The following is a 22,911-nucleotide window of genomic DNA, read 5'->3' as shown; positions in this document are numbered from 1 at the left end:
ATCAGCCCACCTAATGGCCCGCTGAGCTGGCTGAGCTATCCGCCGCCATTGGCCGGGCGCTGCCGGGCCGGGCGGCTCCACGCGGTACAGGCCGAGTACAGGCAGGGCAGGAAGTTCGGCACGCCGCTTATCGGGCCCCACGTGGGCCGGGCCCCCACGTGTGGCACGGCCCGTATCGGGCGGCCCAGCGAGAGTGGTGGGCCGACCCAGACCCAGACAAGCGCGGAAGGGCGAAGCGCGGAGGGGCGAAGCGGCGAAGTGGGCCGAAGGCTGCACTGCACGCCACGCCAGGTGCATCGGACGGCCAGACGGACGGACACGGTCCATAGTGGATTCGCCGGCACTGCCGCACGCCGTTGGCTGTGTGAGTGTGTATTGGAGCTCCCCCTGCATGCTGGTTCCGGACATGCAGTTATCTCTGTCGCACTCGTGGGGCGTCCCGTACGGTCCCGCAGGGGCGCGAGGGAGACAGTGGGTCAGCCCCTGCTTCTCTTCCGAGACGCGCCGCGGCTCTCGCACACTGGTTCCGAGAGTCGTTTTCGTCGCTCTGTCTCTCTCGCACCTTTACGCGACGCCCCGCGAGTGCGAGAGAGACAGACCGATGAAAACGGCTCTCGGAATCAGTCTATGCTGGATTCCACGCGGCCTTCCCCCTCCACCGCGGTTATCTTATCAGTGAGTGCCCGTGTTGCCAGGCCGCGGGGCGGGGCGGGGCGGGTTGCAGCTGTCACCGAGCCCCTTGCCGGCCGCTTTGCCGTGCTTTGCCGCCGCCATTTGGCGAGTCCCGCCCGTCCCGAGTCGTCCGCCGCGCTCCTCTCCGCGCCAGACCGATTCGCTCTGTCTCTCTTTCTCACATACCACGGGACGCCCCATGAGCGCGAGAGAGACAGGACGACTAGTGCGACTCTCGGAATCAGTCTGCAGGCCGGTACTTAGTGGGCCAGAAGACCGGTGAAGGAGGCCAAAACTCTAGACGTGTTTTAAACTTCAGAGTCGCTAAATGGGACTCAATCCGAACGTGTGACCCCACCAATGGGTTGCTCTCCGAACGAGGAACCCATTGGTGGGGTCACGGTTTGGTTCGAGTCCTGTCTATGGCGACTCTGCAGTTGAAAACGCGTCCGGAGTTTCGGCCGCCTCCACCGGTCTTCTGGCCCACTGTGCGGGGTGTGGAGCGTGGAGTACACAGGACGCCCCGACGCCCCGTGCAATCGGCCGCCGGAAGTGAACCGTTGCCGCCGTCATTTGAATCAATCCACTTTCAGCCGACAAAAGAGCGCGCGGACCCAGCCTACCCGGCCCTGCGCCCCGTCTCTCTCGTACGCCGTCGGGCCGCTCTATGAGCGCGAGGGAGACAGCGACGAGGCGACCTTTCGGATCGACCCGCTGCTCCAATGGGACTCCCACGCCGCCGCACCGCCGCCGCGCCCCGGACACGTGGAGCCAGCGGTCGCGCCGTCCCTCTCGCACCCCCATGTGACGAACCATGAGTGCGAGAGGGATAGTACGATACGATCCTTTCGGAATCAACCGGTCTGGCTGGCGAATAGGGACTGTCGACCCTGGACGAGGACCTAGTCGCCCAGTCGCCGGGCAGGGGTGGCAGGCGCGGGCGGCTCCCCTGCTATGTCTCTCTCGCACCCCTCCGGCAGGCCCCGTGAGTGCGAGACAGACAGCCTGCTGGCGGCGAGGCGGCGCACAGTGGGCCAGAAGACCGGTGGAGGCGGCCAAAATCTCAGACGCGTTTTGAGCTCCAGAGTCTCTAAATGGGACTCGAACTGAACGTGTGACCCCACCAATGGATCGCTCTCCTAACGAGGAATCCATTGGTGGGGTCACACGTTCGGTTCGCGTCCTGTCTAGCAACTCTGGAGCTCAAAACGCGTCTCGAGTTTTGGCCGCCGGCGCCGGTCTTGTGGCAGAGCCACTGTTCGGTGATGGGGCGAGGCGCGGTGCGAGGCGCGGTGCGATTGGCTGCGATTGGCGCGCTGACTGCCAGTGGCGCGGAAACCCCCTGGCATCCGAGCGTCGGCAACCCGCTCGGCACGAGTGCCGGCGACGCCCGCTGCTTGCCTACCTCGCCATTACCAGGCGCCCTGTTCTTGCTCCTTAGTCCTCGCAGAGCGCGGAGCCCACGCCACTGCCCCTCGGCCGGGGTGTAGCGCCGAGCCGAGCCGAGCCGAGCCGAGCCGCGCCCGCGTCGCCATTCTGGTTGCGAATACTCCCGCACGCCGGCGACTCGGCTGGAGCGCGGAGTATCGACCGCAGGCCTCAGAAAATATCGTGCAGGTTGCCGCTGTCGGCGTTCGAGTTTGATTGGTTGTTAATCGACTGCTTGGTTGTTGTCTGTTGCAGGGCGCTGTATGTCGGATTGTGGAGTGATCCACATCCCCCCCTCGGCGAGCACGTTGGAGTTGTCGCTGGCCTGCCCCCAGGAGCTGTCCGGAGTCCGGCGCTGCTTCTGGATCCCGAAGCGCGAGAAGAAGCGGGAGGGGCACTACAGTTGAACGGGATGCGCGCGTAGTGCGGCGTGCAGGGAGTGCTGGAAGCGACGCGAAGCAGCGAAGAAGGACCTGTTTGACTCGGAGTTGCCGTAACGTTTGAAGAATGAAGGCTTTTCCCCTTTTGGTGAAGTGTCACCAAGATCTCAAGATTAGCTGATAGTTTCCTTGTCTGGAGCACTACTTAGGCCATAAGAAGGGCCGAGGCCTTGTGACTTTGACTGTGGGAGGGGGCCCATCAGCAGGGGAGAAGACTTACTTTAGCAAAAAAGGTCGCTAAACTGTTGCCAATCACCTCGTCCAAGGTGATGGTTATGTTACGTACTCGTCGTTACTACTGCCAGCAAAGCAACAGCGCCAGTAACTGTGATCCGCCAGACCTGTTAGCTCTTCGTGAGAGGAACCAGCACTGCCGCTGGCGGTGTAGACAACGTCTCCACAAGTTGCATCCATTGCTGGCTCTCAGTGCCAAGGAAGTGACTGTTCTCGAGAGATTTCAGAGCGGAGTGGTGCTTTAGCCCCCCCTGCTCCTCTCAGCAGGAAAATAGCGCCCCAGGGCACAGTGATATTTTGTACGGGTAATGGGCTGAGTCCACAACAACAAGCAAGAGGTATTAATTTCAGTGTGTGTGTACGAACAAAAACGAGGACGGGGAAAGGAAGAAACTCCCGGAAGGGAGGAGGATTTTTCGTCTGTAAAAGCAGCCTTGAAATGGTCTGGATGGAAAAGCGTGCAAGGGCAGTGTTGGTGCAGCAGTTCTTCCGCCCCTCACCAGAACAGCGGTCTAAAGCATAAGCCGTGAGGCCATGCTCTAGAGCATTGCCCTTGCGCTTGCTGGGAGGTTGGAGGAATGGAAGTGCATTTAACCCTGAACGGCGCGGAGGAGCTCATGGACTTACCGCTGGAGGCTGGCCTGGAGCCTCCCTCATGGTCTCCGAGTGAATCACACTCACCAAACTCTGACATTCTTGAGGAGTTGCATCCTTGGGCAGGAGAAGTTAAGGTATGTAATATTTGTGCCAGAAATGTCTTTCGTAAAACTGACCTATAATAAAGCTTGCTTATGAGTGTTTGTCTCTGAAAATGTTTGCAGTTCTCTTTTGGCGACATTAAGGCTAAGAACATATTCGAGGGCGTGCCATTGGGACTGCCACTCCCAGTTTCAGCTAACTTAGATTATACGATGGTTGGCACTCGTAAGCGTAAGGGTTGGGATGACGACAACAGTGATTCTAGTGAGCCACCTAGCTCCAAAATCAGTCGTGACCAGCTGCTGCTTTCCGACTGCCTTGATAATATAAACACTGACACCTCTGATCTGACTTCCGTTGACAATGCTCTCATGCGTGACCACAAGAGAGATACAGGTGAGTGAAAGAGATAGCTGTCCCTTTTTCAATATAATTTAATTAGTTCTATGGGAGATAAGTGCAAGAATGTAATGGAGTCAGTTGGCTATTATGTACTTCACATTCTTTGATTAAACTGCAAGGCCTTATCTAAAGCTGCAGCTAATTGGTGAAAGATCTTGCAGCAACACTATATATTATTTTTACCTGCAAATTACATTATAAAATTCACAGTTGTCTTCAAAAGAATGAACTTTTCATGATTAAAGAGGAGAGAAGAGAAGAGAGGCATCATGAGGGTCACAATTTAACATCAGCTGGCGTGGTATAGATAAGCTTATCAGTTGTGTGGAGAATCTCGGGCAACTTGGCACTTTGCCTCTAGTAGCTTAGCTTCTTTCAAGGCATCCACACACTGCGGTGCTGCTTTGGTGCCCTCTAGCTTTGTGTTAAATAGATTAATAGTGCCTTTCAAATATGGCGGAAATCAGTGGTGTTTTCTTGGTGGTCAATATGTTAGATTTTTTTATTTTGCCATTCTGTGATAGCATCTGATATGATATTGTGTTTCTGTGCAAGCAATTAACTTTAGACTTGAGAACTTGAAGGCATTTTTCGCCTGTTATGACTGATTGAGCCTGTGTTGAGGGCATTGGTCAAAATACGGAGTTCAGTGAGCAGCTTGTTTAGTGAAAGCAAACATCAACTTTTGTACTTTTGCCTCTGTGCAACGGGAGTAGTGTTAGCCAAAATTTATTTCAAACAAATGGTGCAAATAGTGCAAAACAAGAAAATTGGACAGCAAGCTTTGAAGAATGTTCAATCAGCACTTTGTTGGCGACCTGTGTGGAGGCCCACAGTGCGGTGGCGGGTTTTGTTGTGAACCTGTGATTTTCTTGCTTATTTATTAGCCTGAAAGGCTTAAAAACTGAAAATCTGCAAAAATGTGGGGTGAGATTCTTAACAAGGATACCATATAGAGCTGTTCTCTTGTCCGCTTAATGAACATTGTTTTTCTTAAATGATTCTCCCTTTTTATGAAGATTGAAACTTGTTTATTATTTGTGTTTTTTTTTTGTTTTTTTTTCGTCTATACCTTTCTTCTCATTGAGGTGATCTCATCTTTTCTTTTGGTTAGGTTCAACCCTGAGTCGTTCTTCGTGGCCCATGAGAGACCTGGGTGATAATTTGACGGCAGATCTAGATGGCTTAGGTGTTGACACATATAACATAAGGTAAGTGATTTGAACTTTGTGTTTATGTCAAGACATCTTTTGACCTGCCAATTTAACAACTTTCCACTGGTTTGGTTTTCAGTGAGGCTTTCCTAAGCCTTCCCAGTCTTACTGTTTTTAAACAGGAGGCACCCTCCCCCTCTCCCAATGAAAATGGGTAAGTCTCACAAGAGTAATCCAAATTCACTTGGTTGGCTCGCATACTTTGCTTTGGTCTCTTATGTACCTTGTTTTTGTTGTTGTTGTTGCAGAGTGGCTCACAGTATGTCCCCCCTGTCGCTCAGCGCCAACCTGGTGGATCCAGAGCCTACTGTCAGCACCAAACCTATCCCCTCTCCCCTGCACCACTTGTTGCAGGCTTCACCCGCATTGTCTGGGTCGCAACTATCTCCCAATCAGGAATGCACCCGTAAGAAATTTTAATTTAACCATCTTTTTCTCATCTCGCTACATCATTTGCTGTTAGATTTTAATTTTGTCCCGTTTTATTTGTTGTAGCTGGCGGCACTGGAGTGCCCTCAAGCAATGCTGTTGTGGCGGAGGCTTTCTTCCAAAGCAATCAGGGTGAACATTCCCTTCCAATTGGAGATTGCAGGTAATTACAGCATGTGTGTGAGCCAGAAAAAAAAAAAGAAGAAATAAATTGAGCCAAACACCTCTCCACTAGACTCCCTGTATTTTTTTCCCCTGTTCATACAATATTTAATATTGTCTAGTGTCAAACAATCAATTTTAAGATTCGCCCAAAATGCTCAATGAATCTTAACACCCTCTTGCGAATGACGAGAATTATATTATGTATGTAACATTCACAGACCCAAATCAGTAAAACCTGACATTCCTTGATAAATGTTCACTGTCCATCAATCTGTAAACATTTATTGGAACATTGACTTTTTATATTATTATCAAAATAACAAAATAAATGTTAAAAAAATTTGGTTTTGCTGACAATTTTTTTCTGTATTTCTCAGATTTCAGTATGTGCTGGCTGCAGCCACATCTATTGCCACAAAGGTAACGGAAGAGACTCTTACTTACCTGAACCAAGGCCAGTCTTATGAAATCAAGCTCAAGAAGCTCGGAGACCTCTCTAACTATCGCGGTAGAGTCCTCAAGGTAATTGTCCAGCCTACTAAAAGTATTATACCCAACCTGTAGATAAGAACAAATTTTGTAAAAATTTTCTTTTCTGTTCAGAGTGTAATCCGGATCTGCTTCCATGATCGGCGTTTGCAATACATGGAGCGTGAGCAGATTACAGCGTGGCAGGCTTCCCGCCCTGGAGAGCGCATAGTGGAAGTTGATGTACCCCTCTCTTATGGAGCATTTGATATTTCCCAAGATTCATCTCAACTCAACACAGTGGAATTCCTGTGGGATGCCACAAAGGAAGTTGGAGTGTACATCAAGGTACATTAACTCTCAGTTAAATAATTAGAAATATCAATCTATGGCTGGCTGGACTACAGTTTGCTAATGGAAAGCATAACAGATCCTCATGTACCAGAGGCTGAAATCTTTTGACTTCAGGAACCACAACTGACATGTGCTGTTTGTCTGGTTTGCAGGTGAATTGCATCAGTACAGAATTCACTCCAAAGAAACATGGTGGTGAGAAAGGCGTTCCATTTCGCATTCAAATTGAGACATTCCTTCATGGTGACACTGCTCCAAAGCGTCTCCACGCGGCAGCCTGCCAGATTAAAGTGTTCAAGGTGAGACAAAAACAAGTTGTGGAGGAAAGGGGAATGCAGGGGACTTAGTGTTGGTTTTATTGAGAAAGATTTATTTCATTTTCAATACTCTTTTCTTCTTTTGTTTTCTGTGCATTTTAATTTTTGTTATCTTACCTCTAAGAAATATTTATTTATTGTTTGTCTTTTTGCAGCTCAAGGGAGCAGATCGCAAACACAAGCAAGACCGTGAAAAGATCATGAAGCGCCCCATGCAAGAACAGGACAAATTTCAACCATCTTATGACTGCACAGTACTCACTGATGTAAGTATTCTCAGAATTTCAATGATCTAAGAAGCTAAAATTCCTTAAATACTTAACATAATAAGGCACTAATCAATGTCTGCAGTAATTTTCACTGAGCTAATTTGCTCAAATAATAGCAGTGCTAATTTGTTGACTGTCTAAAATAGGTAATTTGATTACTGTAGTAGAATATATGGACTGTTACCTTTTTGATGTCTTCTCTTGGGGGTCGCCCTTTACCTTAAACTTCCGGTTTGAATTTTTCCATGAATTTTTCCTTAGGGCAACCTGTAAATGAAAGATTACTTCAGTTAACATGTTTTTTTGTTTTGTTTTTTTAAGATTTCCAACGAAGCAGTGGCCCCTCCCATGAGCACAGCTGTTTCCCCTATTGTCACCACCCCGGGACAAGGCATATCGGAACTAGGGTAAGTAGCTAAGTGCACCGTTCTATTTTTTAAGTTCTACTGAAGAGGAAAGACACTGCCACTAGCTGCCAAAAAATTTCACAAAAGTACTTCACCTACACATCTACATGTCATTAAATTATACTGTCAGGATCCACTTGGAAACAATTGCATACAATTGTGTCATCACTGTCTCCTCAAGGCCAGTCCATAAGTGTCCAAACTCACATTATGAATTCATCCACATCAGGAAAGCAAAGAAGAGATCAAATTTAGCAATAGTTAGAGTGAGTCCCTGAGCTCATGACGCGTCCTATCCATTGTCTCCCCGCCCCCTCTCTTCTTATTATCTATTAGTCGGATTAAAAGATGGCGGTCTGCACACAACACCCATAATTTTTGGGCCACTTTTAAAACTGTCCTCCCCCTGGTTCTCTCCCTAACCCACCCCTCTCACGCACCCCTCGACGCTAGCGAGAATGTGGGTACGGCCCGGCCCAAGCTAAATCCTGGCCCGGGACTCCCAGCCCGGGACGCTAGTCCCCACTCTGGCTAGGACTGCCCGCTGCCCCGAGCCGCCAAGCCTTAGCCAGGCCTGCCCAATCCAGATTGAGTCGGTTGAGCTGCACTAGCGTGTGCTGCGTGAGGTGCGAGAGAGAGAGAGAGAGAGAGGGGGGGGGGGGGGTCCTGCAGCGCGAGGCCCCGCCGCCCGGAATACTCCGCGAGCTCGTCACGAATCGCGAACTGGAGACTGCCCCGGGGCTTGGCCCATGCTGGCCCTCTGGCCCTCTGCAAGGCCGCCCGTCGTCGCCACACTCGGTGGACTGGTTTGACCCGGAAGCTGAGCCGGCTCGGCTCGGGCCAGTGGCCCCGCGGCAGACGCTACATGTCACTCACTGACTCACCAGGCTGGCTTCGGGGAGTCCGCTCCTCGGGCCGAAGGGTCCCGTCCCGACCTGAAGGCGCCGACCTGAAGGCGCCCCTCGCCCCGCGTCCAGACGGAGAACTCAAACGCAGGTCGCATCGAGGGGAGACGCTGGAGGCTGAGGCTGTGCGTGGCCGTCACGGTGGTCACGCCGGTCCCCGTGGGGCGGCTGCGGCTGCGGCGCGGGGCGTGAGTGGCGCACGCGGCATCGATGATGCGACGCTGGCGAAGCGCGAAGCGAACCTACCGCAAGCGGCGAGGCAGGCCCGCCAGCCCACCCGACGCGAAGCGCGAGCCAGACTCGTGGCCGGCCGGGCTGCCGGGCCGGGGGGGGACGGCGGGTACGCGGAGGACGGAGGACCCCCTCCGCCACTGAGTTCGCTTCGCGTAGTCCGGTGCGGTGCGCCTCGCTACGCCTCGCGGTGTGGGAGGGGAAGGGAGGGAAGGGTGTGGCGAGCGCGTCCCCCGTCCCGTCGGAGGGAGTGGGAGTGGATGTGGCGATCCACCTGCCCTTGGCATTGGTCATTGGTCATCTGCAACCCCACCCACCGCATCACACCTTGTGACCCTCGCGGGGGGCCTTTGTTTTGCTGCTCTTCCTGCCCGGCCGCGGCACAGTGGACCAAACGACTGGTGGGGGCGGCCAAAATCCCTGACGCGTTTAAATGAAACTCGAACCGAACGTGTGGCCCCACGAACGGACTGATCTCCGAACGAGGAATGCATTGGCGGGGTCACACGTTCGGTTCCAGTCTCAGTTTGCGACTCTGTAGCTCAAAATACGTCTAGAATTTTGGCCGCCTCCACCGGTTTTCTGGCCCAATGTGACTGCGTTTGTGACTGCGTGACCGCAGTGGCGCAAAGCGTGCTGAAGGAACTTTCCGCAACGCCACTGGCAAGGACCAAGGACCCGGAAAAGAAAAGGTCATCTCACTTCACCGAGGCGGCCCGGAAAAACAGAATACGACTTGGAGGTATACAGTCGGCCGAAATTTGACACCTCCTTGTAGGTGGCGCTGCTGTGACGGCGCCGTGCCTGCCACAAGGTTATGACGGGCGTAAAGCAGGACAGTGCCGTGACCGCCCCGTGACCGCCCCATGACGGGCACGTCACGTCACGTGTCCGACAAAGATCCCGCGGCTCGGCCAACCCGTCAAGAAGAGTCGTTCGTCGCTCTGTCTCCCTCGCACTCCTGGGGCTCTCCGTAAGGGTGCGAGAGAGACAGAGCGTCTGAATCGCTCGCGCCTTTATGGAGAGCCCCGTGAGTGCGACGGGGACAGAATGGCTCGGCTGGAGCGTCCCATCCCATATTTGCACCGCTGGCTACGTCGGCTCGCTGGACTGGCGCGCCGTGTGGTCGGCGGGGAGGCTACGCCAGGCTACGTTCTGCGAGCCTTGCCTGCCTTGCCTTTGCCTGCCTTGCCCCGGGCCGGCCGGCCGGGCTGGTTCCCTCTGGTTCCCGCTGGTTCCGTCTGGTACTTGTTGGTGCTGGCGGCAACGCGTTGCCCGCAACGCAAGGCGGCAAGGAAGCGCGCTCACTCACTCGCGCCCACACACGCACACACACACAGTCCCACACACGGTGCGTGTCAGCGCGGCGCCTTTGTCTGAGAATACCTGCCGCCCCGCCACGCCACGCCCCGCCCCGCCCTACCCCGCCCCAATCTGCATAGACAGTGGTGTAATTTGGCGATGACTTCCAACTCACCTCTGAGGCCAGGCGGGCCAGGAGGCAAATCCCCGAGACCGGACCGTTGCGGTTCTGCGGACTGCTTCCGAGAGTTCTCGTCGCTCTGTCTCTCTCCCACTCAAGGGGCGCCCCGTGTCGGCGCGAGAGCGGCAGCGACGAGAACGACTCTCGAAATCAGTCTGCCAACGGCGCAGTGGTCGTCGTGGACCCCGTGCTGGGTGGCCCGCGCGAGGCGCCAGTCCCCGTAGGCCAGGGAAAAGGGGCAGTACACTGGGAGTTGGGTTAGGTTCAAGCACCCCCTGGGCCGCCCTCCGCGTCGGCGTCGCCCTCCCGGAGGCATGTCCGTTCGCAGGCCGGGGCCAACCGGTGTAGCCAGCAGTTGCCTCGGCTCTACCACCGCCTGGGACACCAACGAGCAAGCGGCCTGCATTGCAGTCGACGAACAGAGTCTTGACCGCGGCGGCGAGGTGCGCTGTTGCGGCACCGCGGCCTGCAGACTGACTCCGAGAGTCGTTGTCGTCGCTCTGCCTCTCTCGCACTCTTGGGGCGCACCGTGACGGTGCGAGAGGGACAGAGCGACGAAAACGACTCTCGGAATCAGCCTTCTGCCGGACCGCCCGCCGCAAGGCCCGCCGCCCCACGAGTGCGAGCGAGAGGGAGAGCGAGGGAAGCGCCGCGCCGTTCGGAATGAATGGGCCGAGACCTCGCGTACAGTTAGACCCCTGGCCGTGACTTTGAACTTGGCCCGGCCCGGCCCGGCCCAGCAGGCCGGTGGCAGGCCCGTCCCGTCCCTTCCCGCCCTACGCGGTGCGGCGGTGCGGCCCGCGACCCTGGCCTTGCAAGATGCAGGCCGCGCGGCCTCGCGGAGCCTCGCGGAGCCTCGCGGTGCAGCAGACTGATTCCGAGAGTCGTTTTCGTCGCCCTGTTCCTCCTGCACTCATGGGGCGCCCCGTGTCTGTGCGAGAGAGACAGAGCGACGAAAACGATTCGCGGAATCAGTCTGCAGGGACGACTTTCTTCTTGATATGACGCGCGACCAACAACATCAACAACAGCGCGTCGATCGGCAGACCCAGGGCCCAGGCCCTTCGATAACGAAAGTGTGTGCACAGGTGCACGCGGGGCCCCAAGGGGTGGTGGTGGGGGTGAGGGCAAGCCCAGCACGGTGGGCCAGAGGACTGGTGGAGGTGGCCAAAATCCCCGACGCGTCTTGAGCTCCAGAGTCGCTAAACGGGACTCAACCGGACGTGTGACCCCACCAAAGGATTGCTCTCGGAACGAGGAATCCATTGGTGGGGTCACACGTTCGGTTCCAGTCCTGTTTGGCGACTCGGGAGCTCAAAACGCGTCGGGGATATTGACCACCTCCACCGGTCCTCTGGCCCACTGTGCGCCGGCAAAGCGAACTGAAGCGAGGCGCGGGGCAAAGCCGGCAAGGCAGGCAGGCAAAGAGCGACGCGGCTCGATCCGGAACGGGCCGGTTGCACGGCATCGCGCCGCACGCCGCACCGCGCCGCACCGCCACCACCAGGGGCACCGCCACGCCAGGGCACCGAGCGGACGCACCGCGCACCGCGCTGGGCTGACGTGCAGCCCGACAGGCCAGGCCGGCACGCCAGGGCAGGACGTCGAGGCCCTCGCGGTGCACGCCATGGACGTACGCAGTCTCGTGACGGCCGGCGTGTCATGCGCTTGATGGCGCGCTCCGCTGCAGACTGATTCCGAGAGTCGTTTTCGTCGCTCTGTTTCTCTCGCCACCTATACGGCACGCCCTATGAGTGCGAGGGAGACAGAGCGACGAAAACGACTCTCGGAATCAGTGTGCTGCCGTGGTGGGCGCCTCGGCTCGCGGAAGCCCTCCCGGCCCGGCCCCGCCCCGCCCCGTCCCGCCCCGCCCGCGCCGCGCCAAAGCTGCGGCTCCTGGCCGATAACGCCGTGCCCGCCGCAGCTTGCCGCCCTGCCGCCTTGCCGCCTTGTGGCGACGAGGGCCGACAATAAGCTAGATGTATCCGGATCGGCCGCCGCGCTCCGTTCCGTTCCATTCGCCGCCCCGCCGGGTCTCGCCGTCGAAGGGGCCCGGCCCGGCCCGGCCCGGCCTCTCTCTGGTCGCGCCCCGCCGCGTCTTGGCCTCCCCCCTGGCCTCAAACCTTCGACCAATCAACTCGTTGTGTTTATTTTTATCCAGGCGTGATGGTGTGTCGTGCGTGGCCGCCAGTGGCCGCGCAACGCACGCACACACACACGCACACACACACGCAGCGTGTCGTTGGATGCAGTGTCCCACCGCCCCCACCTCGCAACACGCCAAATTGGAAACTGCAGACCGATTTCGGGAGTCGTTTTCGTCGCTGTCTCTCTCGCACTCATGGGGCGTCGCGTCCCGTCTGTGCGTTAGAGAGAGAGAGAGAGAGAGAGACAGAGAGAGAGAGAGTGTGACGAAGCGCTGACTCGCACCCATGTGGGGACCGCCCCGTGAGTGCGAGAGAGACAGAGCGATGCTCGGGTCACGGCGTACGGAAGAGCCTTCGCACTTCCCTGTTGCTTCGCACTTGTCGCCCGCGTGTTAATTCGCGGCACGCCTTTCTCCCGCCGCCACTTCCCGGCGAACTTCTCGGGTTCCAATACCCGCGCGAGCTCCTTTTTATTGCTTTTGGCCTCATTGTTGTGGCAACTCTAAAACGCGCGACAAGTCACGGGATTGACTCGCAGCGTGGAGATACGTTCCGACCCCAGAATTTCCGGACTAAATACGTTCCTGACCATCCTAGGACTCACTTTTATCCCAGGGCGATGATGACCCTGGAAACGGGTGCGCGTTTTGATCTGTCCCGGTTTCTTAGGGAAGGGGAAGACGGTTCTGCACCCTGTAGCGCCTGTGAGGTAGGCCACTGCCCGACTTGCAATGCACAGGTGCGGAGACGGCGGCCTACCTTGCGCCTGTGAGGGGCGGGGTAGGCCACCGCCTCCGCACCCGTGCATGGCGGGACGAGCCAGTGGCCTACCTCACAGGCGCTACAGGCCACAAGCCGGCGGTGCTTTGAAAGGACGTGGACGCTGCCGCCAAGCAAACAGCAGACTGATTCCGAGAGTCGTTTTCGTCGCTCTGTCTCTCTCGCACTCGTAGGACGTCCCCCCACGGGTGCGAGAGAGACGGCGACGAAAACGGCTCTCAGTCTGCAGGGAATGCGAAACGGCGCCCACCGACAGGCGCCCCTTCTTCGCTGCACTAGGCGGCACGGGGCTGCCCTAGGGCTGCCCTAGGGACTCGGCGCCGACGCCCGGGGCTGCCGACGCCCACGCCCTCGCCGGCCGGCTCCGTGGCGTAGCGCCGTAGCGCCGTGGCGTAGTGGCGCCCCCGCCGAGCCGGCGAGCCAGCCCCAAGGATCCGGATGAGTCCGGTTCTTGACCGGAGCATCAGGCCTGTGTCTCGCTGCCCGGCTTGATCCGGTTCGGATGTGTCGTGCCGCGGCGCCACCGCGTGCGCCGGCCGTGCCCCGCCACGCCACGCCGAGCCTGTTGAATGGCGCCTGCCGCGTGTCAAATGTCGTCATGGCAAGTCACCCACCACGGCACGGCACTGCCGCGCTGCGTAGTCAGTCACACAGTGGCCCAGAAGACCGGTGGAGACGATCAAAATTTCAGACGCGTTTTGAGCTCCAGAGCCGCTAAACAGGACTCGAACGGAACGTGTGACCCCACCAATGGGTTCCTCGTCCGGAGAGCAATCCTTTGGTGGGGTCACACGTCCGGTTCGAGTCCTATTTAGCGACTCTGGAGCTCAAAACGCGTCTAGGGTTTTGGCCGCCTCCACCGGTCTTCTGGCCCACTGTGAGTCATGTCACCGGCAAATAAGCAGCCGACTTGGCGTTTTGGGTTCGCTCCGCGCTCCGCGGTTCGTTCGCAATGAACCGGTTGTGTCCGCCAGTCCGACCGACTGAAGCGGACTGAAGCCGCCGCCTCACGCTTGCTCACGCCTCGACTATCCTTGAGACCCCCCTCCCCTAATCATTTCCCTTTCTTCCTCTCTTTCTCTCGCACCTCAAGACCAAACAGTCGCCAGGCCGCGTGGCTCGGCGTGGCCGCACTTCAGCCCGCGCCGACCACCTTGCTGGAAGTTCGTTCGTCCCGTCGCTCTGTCTGTCGCACTCATGGGGCACGCTCCGTGAAGACGCGAGAGGACTGGGGAGGTCGAGGTCGTAGGAAGCGCAGTGGAGGCTACCGAGCCTCGCCGCGTAGGAACCCTCTTCCTGATAAGAAACTCCGTCCTGGAAGAATGAATCCCGTTGTGGAAAGGACCCTCAAAGGCGCCCGCCGCGCCAAGCTAGCTGTGTCCTCGCTGCGTTTACCGTCGCACAGTGTAGTGACGGTTCGGAAAAACATGCGGAGCCTTTCCTCTCGACTTCCTTGTTGTGACATTTTCCCCTCCGCGTCGATACGCCGACAAACAAAGTGGACGGACGGGCGGGAAAGTCGTGGGACAGACAGACAGACAGACAGACAGACAGGCTGACAGACAGGCGTCAGGTGCGCGGCGCGCTCCCAGCCCCTCGCGCCGATTAGATAGACACATGTTTTGTTTGTTGATTCTCTCAAGAGCGAACCGTGATTATGTTGTTGTTTGGGTCCTGAAAGGGCGCCGTTGTTCCCCACTAAAGCTCCTCAGCTCCTTGTCCAGTCCTGTCCGGTTGTCAGTGTGGGTAGCGTCCGCGGTAGCGTCGCACAGTGGGCCGGAAGTCGGTGGAGGCGGCCCAAGACTCGTTTTGAGATCTAGAGTTGCTAAATGAGACTCGAAGCGAACGTGTGACCGCACCAAATGGATTTGCTCCTCGAACGAGGAATCTGTTGGTGGGGTCACGCGTTCGGTTCGATTCCCATTTGGCGACTGCGTCTGGCCTTTGGGCCGCCTCCGCCGGTATTCTGGCCCACTGTGCGCCGACTCGCGCGGCCACTGCACCGTCCAGCGTGCACCGGCTGCTGAAGCAGGATGCAGCAAAAGCGAGTAAAGCGAATGCAAATGTGGCGGGTCTGCACGCGGAACGACGCGAAGCCTGCAGGCCGATTCCGTCGCATCGTCTCTCTCGCACTACCGCAAGTACACTCTAAATGTAGGGTGCCCAGTAACTGGGCGCCTTTGTCGCCCGCCCCACTTTTTAGGGTGCCAAATGTCGCCCAGTTTCTGGGCACCTTTGTCGCCCAGTCTCGGGGTGGACTAATCATGCAGTAACCGGCCCTCTCCCATGGCAGAGCATGGACAGGTGTCTAGTTCCTGGGCGACTAAGGTGCCCAGATTCTGGGCACCTTTGGCACCTTAGTCGCTGCTGAGCCATGGGTGAAGGCAGGTTCCTTATGGTTTGTCCAACCCAAGACTAGGCGACAAAGGTGCCCAGAAACTGGGCGACATTTGGCGCCCTAAAAAGTGGGGCAGGCGACAAAGGCACCCAGTTACTGGGCACCCTACATTTAGAGTGTAGTCGCCGCAGCGCTGCGCTCAGATTCGCAAGCAGCGGCAAGCAGAGAGGGAAGGGGCGTGGAACTCCTGGGGATGGGCTCTGACCCGCGACTCTTGGCGGGATCGCAGTTTTGGTGACTCGCGTTGTCGTACTCGTATCTCGATACCGTGAAAATAAGCGCCCCCGGAGATCTTAGCTCGCTGCTGGCGGCCCGTCGCGCCGCCGCACAGTGGGCTAGGCGCCAGAAGACCGGCGTACGCGCAGACGCGTTTTGGGCTCCAGAGTCGCTGAACAGGACTCGAACCGAACGTGTGACCCCACCAATGGATTCCTCGATCGGAGACCAATCCATGGGTGGGGCCACACGTTCGGTTCGAGTCCTGTTCAGCGACTCTGGAGCTCAAAACGCGTCCGGGATTTTGACCGCCTGCAACCGTCTTCTGGCATAGCCCACTGTGCGCCGCCGGTCAGCAGGCATCCCGGTGCGCACGCGAGCGGGAGGGTTGCCTATCTCCCCGGCGCCGTGGTCGGCTGACCGGTCGCGAGCGGGGAGGTGCGGGGCGGGCAGGGCTGGGGCGGCGAGGAGAGGAGAGGAGGTGGAGGACTTTGGTGGCTGTCTGGCCGAGCCGAGGGCCGTGCCGTGTGTCGCTGGCAGGCCGGCAGGCCGACGGTGAACGGCATCAACCAGTGCTGGCCGGTTCGGTACGACTCTGCGCGAGGCGAGCTGAATCCTGATAACGCCGGGGCGAGTCTGGCTCCGAACGGCGGTGCATCGCTCTGTCTCTCTCGCACGCCTTCGGGACGCCCCATGAGTGCGAGGGAGACAACGCGTGTTCAGAGTCGGTCTGCTGACTTAGCAGTGCTCCGCCTGCAGTTCTGTGCAGCTGGCGCTCGGACGCGGACCTCGGCCGGTCCCTTGGTCCTTCAAAGGGCCGAGGGCGGGCCAGGGCGGGCCACAGTGGGCCAGACGACCGGTGGAGGCGGTCAAAATCCCCGACGCGTTTTGAGGTCCAGAGTCGCTAAATGGGGCTCGAATCGAACGTGTGACCCCACCAATGGATTCCTCGTTCGGAGAGCAAATCCGCACGACCGGTTCGAGTCCCATTTAGCGACTGTGGGTGGAGCTGTAAACGCGTCCGGAATTTGGACCGCCTCCATCAGTCTTCTGGCCCACTGTGCGGGCGAGGGTCTAGGTCTCGACCCGGCCAGCCGAAGGCGGTGTCAGAGGCTGGCCGCTGGACTGCACCGCCTGCACGCCTGGCCTGATTCGCGAGCGACGGAGATGGACGATGGGACGATGGACGCTGTTGTCGGGTCTATTTGCGTGTGGCCGCTCCACGCCCCTCCCCGCCCCTCCGCGAGCGGCTAAGTTTAGCCTGGACAATTGTTGTCCTCGCTGGCCGTGGCGGCTGGCTGCTGGCTGCCGGGCCACGGACCGGACCACGGCGGGCACAGATTGTTCCAGACCGGGACGGGGGATCGAACCCAGGACGTGGTGGACGCCGACGCTTCGCCCTTCGGCGGTCCCTTTGCTCCCCTGGTTCGGCTTGGGTGTTTAGCACTCTCTTCCGGTGGCGTGCAGCGCGTGCGGCGCGTGCACTTGCAGGCGGCCAGGGGGTGAGGCGACGTGCGCGCCGACACGCCCGACGTGGAGCTCCGAGCCACGAGCCACCCCCCGCGGCGCGGCGGCTGCAGTGGCGGCGGCAGTGGCGGCGGCATCCATGGGCTGGGCCAGCGAGCCCGGCCAGCCGAAGCCGAACCGGTGCCGGAGGTCTCCCTGGTCTCCCTCCCGGAGGAGACGGTGGGCGCGGTGGGGACAGCTGTAGTATTGATGGGTGCGCCGCAGCCTTGGCGGTGAGGGGAGGGGAGGAGCCGGCGTCGGATGCGCCGAGCGAGCGGCGACGCCGCCGCCACCGCCGCCGCCGCAGTTAGGCCCGAAGGCATCCCGAACGGGCGTGGCGCGGCGCGGCGGCGTCGCTCGGCTTCGGGCGTCGCGGTGCCCGCATGGCGTGGCGTGGCGTGGCGTGGCGCCGTGCCTTTCCGCGGCGGTGGGTACGCGGCCGCGCCGCGCTGCGCCACGCTCCGCGCCGAATGGTGGACGGCGTGGATGGTGGGGGAGACCAGCGCGGCCAGGCCCGCGCGGCACGGCACGGCGGCGCGCTTACTGGCACGAACCAGTTGCAAGCAGCTCGCCCTGCGCCCTGCCCGCGCCGCCGAGTCGACTCGTCCGACCGAGCCCGACCGACCGAGTCTAGAAAGGCCAGGCCAGGCACAGCCAGGCAGCGTCCCAGTCCCAGTGGCCGTGTCGTTGCCGTCGGCGTTTCGCGTCGCAGCCTGCAGCAGCCTGTCGCATACTCGCGCCCCCTTTGTCTAGCCCTGCGAGGCGCCCCGACAGTGTCCGCGACGCGACGACCCTGCCGACGGCGTCCTGCCCGCGAGGCCGCGAGTCCGCGCGCGAGTCCCAATGAGGGCCTGCTCGGCCTGCCCTTCGTAGCCAGCAGTCCGCCAGCAGTCCACCAGCTCTGCCAGGTGCAGGCAGGTGTCTGCAGGCAGGTGTCGCCACGCTCGGCGCCAGCGATCCGCCCGGGTCTACCACACGTCGTCCACGCTCCGCCCAGTGTAGGCTCCGGCCTCGACGTGCTGCTCGTCCTGCTCTAGCGCGCGGCTCGGCCCCCAACCTCAAACTGGTCGCCTCCGCCGCCAGGGAATGGTGCTCCACGCCTCTGGGAGGCCCCAGGCCCTCCTGGTGCCCGCGTCGGCCCCAAGCTTGGATCTCAGGGTGCCCCAGGCCGCTCCTCTGGTCGAGCACGCCCACCTGCCCCGCCAGGACCACGTCATTAGCTGACGACCAGCTCCCTCGTCACCACTCAGCCGCAAAAAGAAGAGGCGCCGGGGCGACGGCTGCGGGCCCTTCGGTACCCTCGGTGTCCGGGCAGCCTGGGCAGCCTGGGCAGCCTTGGCCGCGGCAGCAGAGGGGGCGGGGCGGACGGGGCCGGGTGGACCGGGGAGCCAGGGCGAGGCCCTGGGGGTGGCGGCGCTACCGCCATGCTGCCGGCTTGACGTAGAGGCCCACCGAGCGTGATCCGAGCGATCTGAGCGTGCTTCGAGCGTGGCCCGAGCGCCGCAAGCGCCAGCGCCATGCACACCAAGAGGGTGGTCGTGTGGCTGCGGCTGGTGGTCGTGAGCCCTGGGCATGCTGGCCATGGAGCAGCCCGCCTAGTGCTGCTGATGCTCAAAGCCCCCGGGCCGGGCTGGCCGGGCCCCTTGGCCGCCCCCAGCGCCGCCCCCAACGCCGCCCCCAGTCCAGGCGTCGCGTGGGGGTGGAGGTGGACCGAGAGGTGGTCCGCCAGACACAGCAGCGCACCAGCACCACGGGGCGCCGCACGGGTCCAGTTCAAACGGAGGCCTGCCGCCCGACTCAGATTGGTCGGTCCGGCTGGCCGCCATGGCGGCGGGTTCGATCCCAGACGGAGGCGCGATCATGACCTGCCTTCAGGCCGAGTCGGCTTCGGCATTAGTCTGCCTGTGGGTCTAGGTCTACCCACTTCACGCAGACCTGCACTGTCTGCGCTGCAGTTTTCTGCCGTGTAAGCATCTGCAACCCTGAACACCAACCCTGGCCAGCAAAACATGGCGAGCACGGCCTCGTCAACATCGCGCTCAAACACCCACACACTCTCTCTTACACTAACTCACAATTCTTTCTCAGTTGCTCCCGCACACAATGATTGCATTTACAAATGAGTACTCCTGCCCAGATCAGTATTGACTTACTTTATAGCTTGGGCAGGTCACCTCTAGACAGTTTAATTACATTACATCACAATGAATTTACTACAAAAACATCTCAAAAGTTCCCAACACGTAAAGCTCCAATTTTCCTTTTCTTTTTATCATTTGAAGATCCTGGTTGATTGTAAATGAATGTTTCTGTTGTTCTTGCAGGGTCAGTTGTGGACCTCCATTGAACACCCCTCCCATAAGCTCTGGCACTGTGCCAAAGGAAGAACCAAGTCACACTTTGGGAGACAGCTCGCAAGGACTTCCTACTGGACTTCACGTTCAAACACCTGGTGGGAATTGACCCATCAGTCAATGTGCTCAGTACATCTGTAAGAATTATTTTCTTAAAATCACATCAGCTCCTGTGTATCTTCTGTAGCGGTTCATTACATTAATGAATTCTTGTTTTTGATTCAGGCATATTGTGAACCACTTACGACTACCGCTACAGATCAGCAGACATCTCAGTGGTTGCAGAAACACAGATTTGGAGCGCATTTGAGGACTTTCAACAGTTTCTGCGGAGCTGACCTCTTGCGTCTTACTAGAGATGACCTCATTCAGATTTGTGGTTTGGCGGATGGTATTCGTCTCTTCAATGCACTTCACTCAAAGTAAGGACAGTTACTTATCAGTGTCTTGTTTGTAAATCTATGAGTGGTTATCATGTCAGAAACTAAAACTGCTATGTTCTTGATATTTCAGGAGTCTCACACCAGCACTGACCATTTATTTGACTCATGCCTCATTGGTGGATGATTCCAAAGGCAGTGTTTTTCGTGCTCTGTATTTGAATTCCCTTACCTGTGGAGAACTGAGTATGCGTCTAGCAGCTCATGTTGGTTTATCCCCCAATCAAATTGCTGATATTTTCATCGAAGGTCCTGGAGGCATTCGAGTGCTGATAACAAACGAAGTTGTTCAACACATGAAAAATGAGGGCCTGTTTGCTGTGGAACTGTGCCAAGGTAAGAAGAATGGATCCTTATCATTTTATTTCTAGATATTTATTTTTTGGTATTTATCTCGTTTATTTTTTGTTTTAGAGCACAATACAGAACGCTTCTGTTTGCTGCTGAAACCCACCACAAAGTAAGATCAAGAATCCAGCAGGTCATGTTGACTACACCAAGAATCTTTTGGTGATTTTTTTGTCAAGTTGTGCAACTAATTAGTTTTTGACTCAAATTTCACCTTAAGTAATTGATAACTATAAAATTTTATGTCAATGTATCTTATATATACCTCAGTCTGCTCCACTGAGAGTACTGTTTGAATGTTTTATTGAAATGAGCGTTTTTTTCAAAGGTTGTCAGTTGAATCTTGATGGCGGTGCTTTAATTGTTTTATTGACCTGGAGTGGTTTTCCTATTAGGTGAGAAATGGAGGCATTACCTGAGCGTGAATGAAAGTGGAAAAGTTACATTTTATCTAAGAATTGTGGCGCATATTCTTTGTGGAAGGACAGAACAAGTTCAAACACCCAAACTGAATTTAATTCCTCTTTGCTTGTTTCATTATACATTCCTAGAAATATATGTAGTATATTTAATCACGTATCATTAAAATATTCTTTACTCTCTCATAAGTGTGTTCTACATTTTACTCAATGTAGTAGGAGATGAGATTTCAATGATCGTTAGTTTTTGAAAAGTGTCGTGAGAGTGGTTTTTTAAAAAATATTTTATTAATTTATTATGTTTTGTAGTTGCTTTATCCTTGGGAGTCTCAATGAAATTGAATGTAACCAGAAGTTACAAAGGAAAACGAAGCTGAAGTTGGATGCTAAAGTAGTAGGATTATTTTATGATATGCAGCCATCAATGCTAGTGATCATGTCATTATGTAGTAAGTTTTATATTCTGTAATTTACATTTATCTCTTTTAGTGAACAGTATTTTCTGCTATCTAGACTCTGCATAATGCTTGATTTGGTTCTTCACCCAACAAGCTTGCATTTTAAGGCTCAATTATTTAGATCACAGTGTGAGCATTGGTAATGGTTGTTTGTGACATAAAAACCTGAAATCTCTGCTCTGCTTGATATTTGCTGTCTTGTGTTTATATTCATAGTAGTTTTACTGGTTCAAGTTTGCATTGCTGGTAGCACAAGTGTGATGATGTTTTATCGATTTATTTCCAGTCAACAGTGTTATTTCTTGATTGCATTTGTTTATGAAGCTTTCATTTTCTTATATTAGGACTTAGGGCATTGAATCCCTCATATTGAGGATTAGTCAAACCTGATGGGTTTGTGCTCACTGCAATGAACTATTGTATCAAGCTTGTCATTACCAGTTAAGTCGTAATAGTATGCACAAGCTCAGTCAATGCTTATTTTTCAGATGATTCTAGTTCAATGAAAATACCATTTAGTGACAATAAATCTCACTTCTGCTTTGCTTGTTAGAGAGTATTTGATTTATTTCACAGCATTGGGGTTCCAATGACACTCTATCTTGTAATAAGTATAAATTACCTGTTTTAAATGTTTGCTAGTATATTTACTCTTAACTTTCAGTGATTAGTACTTTTCAAACGAAAGTCCTACCGGCTACTGTCTATGGTCTCTCACTTCTACAGCTCTGCATGTTGCTCAATAGTGTTTTCCATCTTTTTTCCTTGGTTAATAAATCAGACTGATTTTATCAGTGCCTTAACCATATAATCTGTTTAGAAATTGTAGACATTGCGGGCATGTATTAGTAGTACGTATTCAAGAAATTTTACTGTAGTAAAATAATCATCTTGTAGCTATGGTACTTTATATTCCTGAAAGTAATCTATAATATATAATTGGGATCTAGCTAACAGTTTTGTTGTTTTGAAGAGCAGCTTTGTTTTATGTTTGGTTTTTTTAATGTTCTTATTCTTTTTCGGTCATTTCATTCAACTTTGCCATTTTATTTAGTACACTTTAATTGGCCTCAGTATGAGAAAAATCATAAAAGCAGTCTAGCCTGCTCAATACCAAAAAGGAATGATTGAAAGTGGAAGGATACATCTGAGTTAGTATGTAGAGTAAATTGTGTCGAAGACTGAGCATAATTTCACTTAGTGAAAGGAAGAGAGGCAAATTATTTGAAGATTTCCATGTGGGGTATTATGTGATACGTTAAGACAGTGTGCTTTCTTTTATTTTCAAACGATGAGAGGCTACATATGATGCTTTACATCCATAGTGCAGCTCATTTTTAAACAGCCATTTTAAAACTGTCCAAATTTTTTGAGTTAACCTTTACAGTAACTGTGTAGGATTGAAATACAAGAATCCCTCAACCGGAATATTTCTTGCCAAATTCAAGGCTTATTTTATTATCTTGCAAGTTGCATTCAAGCTGCATTTCTGTCCAGTAAATTTTCACTTTTCTGTCAATTTTGAGTGCCTAGGTATATAGAACTGACACCTTCAGTATTTTGCACTTCGTTAAGCCTGGATTCCTTTGTAGTTATGTGTTTTGTATAAAAGCTTTGTTAACATCATCGCGCAAAGGCATTTTGTTTTAGATCTAGAATTAAAGTGTTGTCAAAAGGATAGAAATCTGTTTGGTGTCAAGGTTAAAATAAACTATATTTGATTTCAAT

General features: G+C 55.4%; 1 protein-coding gene across 1 annotated transcript in view; it reads left to right on the top strand.

Annotated features, from left to right (window-relative positions):
- Positions 1 to 22,910, top strand: part of LOC117654358 (transcription factor CP2) — a 42,235-nt gene extending 19,325 nt beyond the window's left edge. The window contains 16 exon segments of the mRNA XM_034400957.1: positions 2,356 to 3,505; positions 3,596 to 3,869; positions 4,990 to 5,086; positions 5,169 to 5,243; positions 5,338 to 5,495; positions 5,585 to 5,681; positions 6,061 to 6,205; positions 6,287 to 6,499; positions 6,658 to 6,804; positions 6,978 to 7,088; positions 7,413 to 7,498; positions 19,489 to 19,618; positions 19,620 to 19,655; positions 19,744 to 19,940; positions 20,032 to 20,294; positions 20,373 to 22,910. Coding sequence (XP_034256848.1) covers positions 3,353 to 3,505; positions 3,596 to 3,869; positions 4,990 to 5,086; positions 5,169 to 5,243; positions 5,338 to 5,495; positions 5,585 to 5,681; positions 6,061 to 6,205; positions 6,287 to 6,499; positions 6,658 to 6,804; positions 6,978 to 7,088; positions 7,413 to 7,498; positions 19,489 to 19,618; positions 19,620 to 19,655; positions 19,744 to 19,940; positions 20,032 to 20,294; positions 20,373 to 20,422 — 2,232 coding nt within the window. The 5' untranslated portion in view covers positions 2,356 to 3,352 and the 3' untranslated portion in view covers positions 20,423 to 22,910.
- Position 22,911: the final 1 nt, after the last annotated feature.

This window comes from Thrips palmi, unplaced genomic scaffold (assembly GCF_012932325.1).
Source record: "Thrips palmi isolate BJ-2018 unplaced genomic scaffold, TpBJ-2018v1 HiC_scaffold_10, whole genome shotgun sequence".
Lineage (NCBI taxonomy): Eukaryota > Metazoa > Arthropoda > Insecta > Thysanoptera > Thripidae > Thrips > Thrips palmi.
This window is presented reverse-complemented; position numbering and strand designations above follow the sequence as displayed.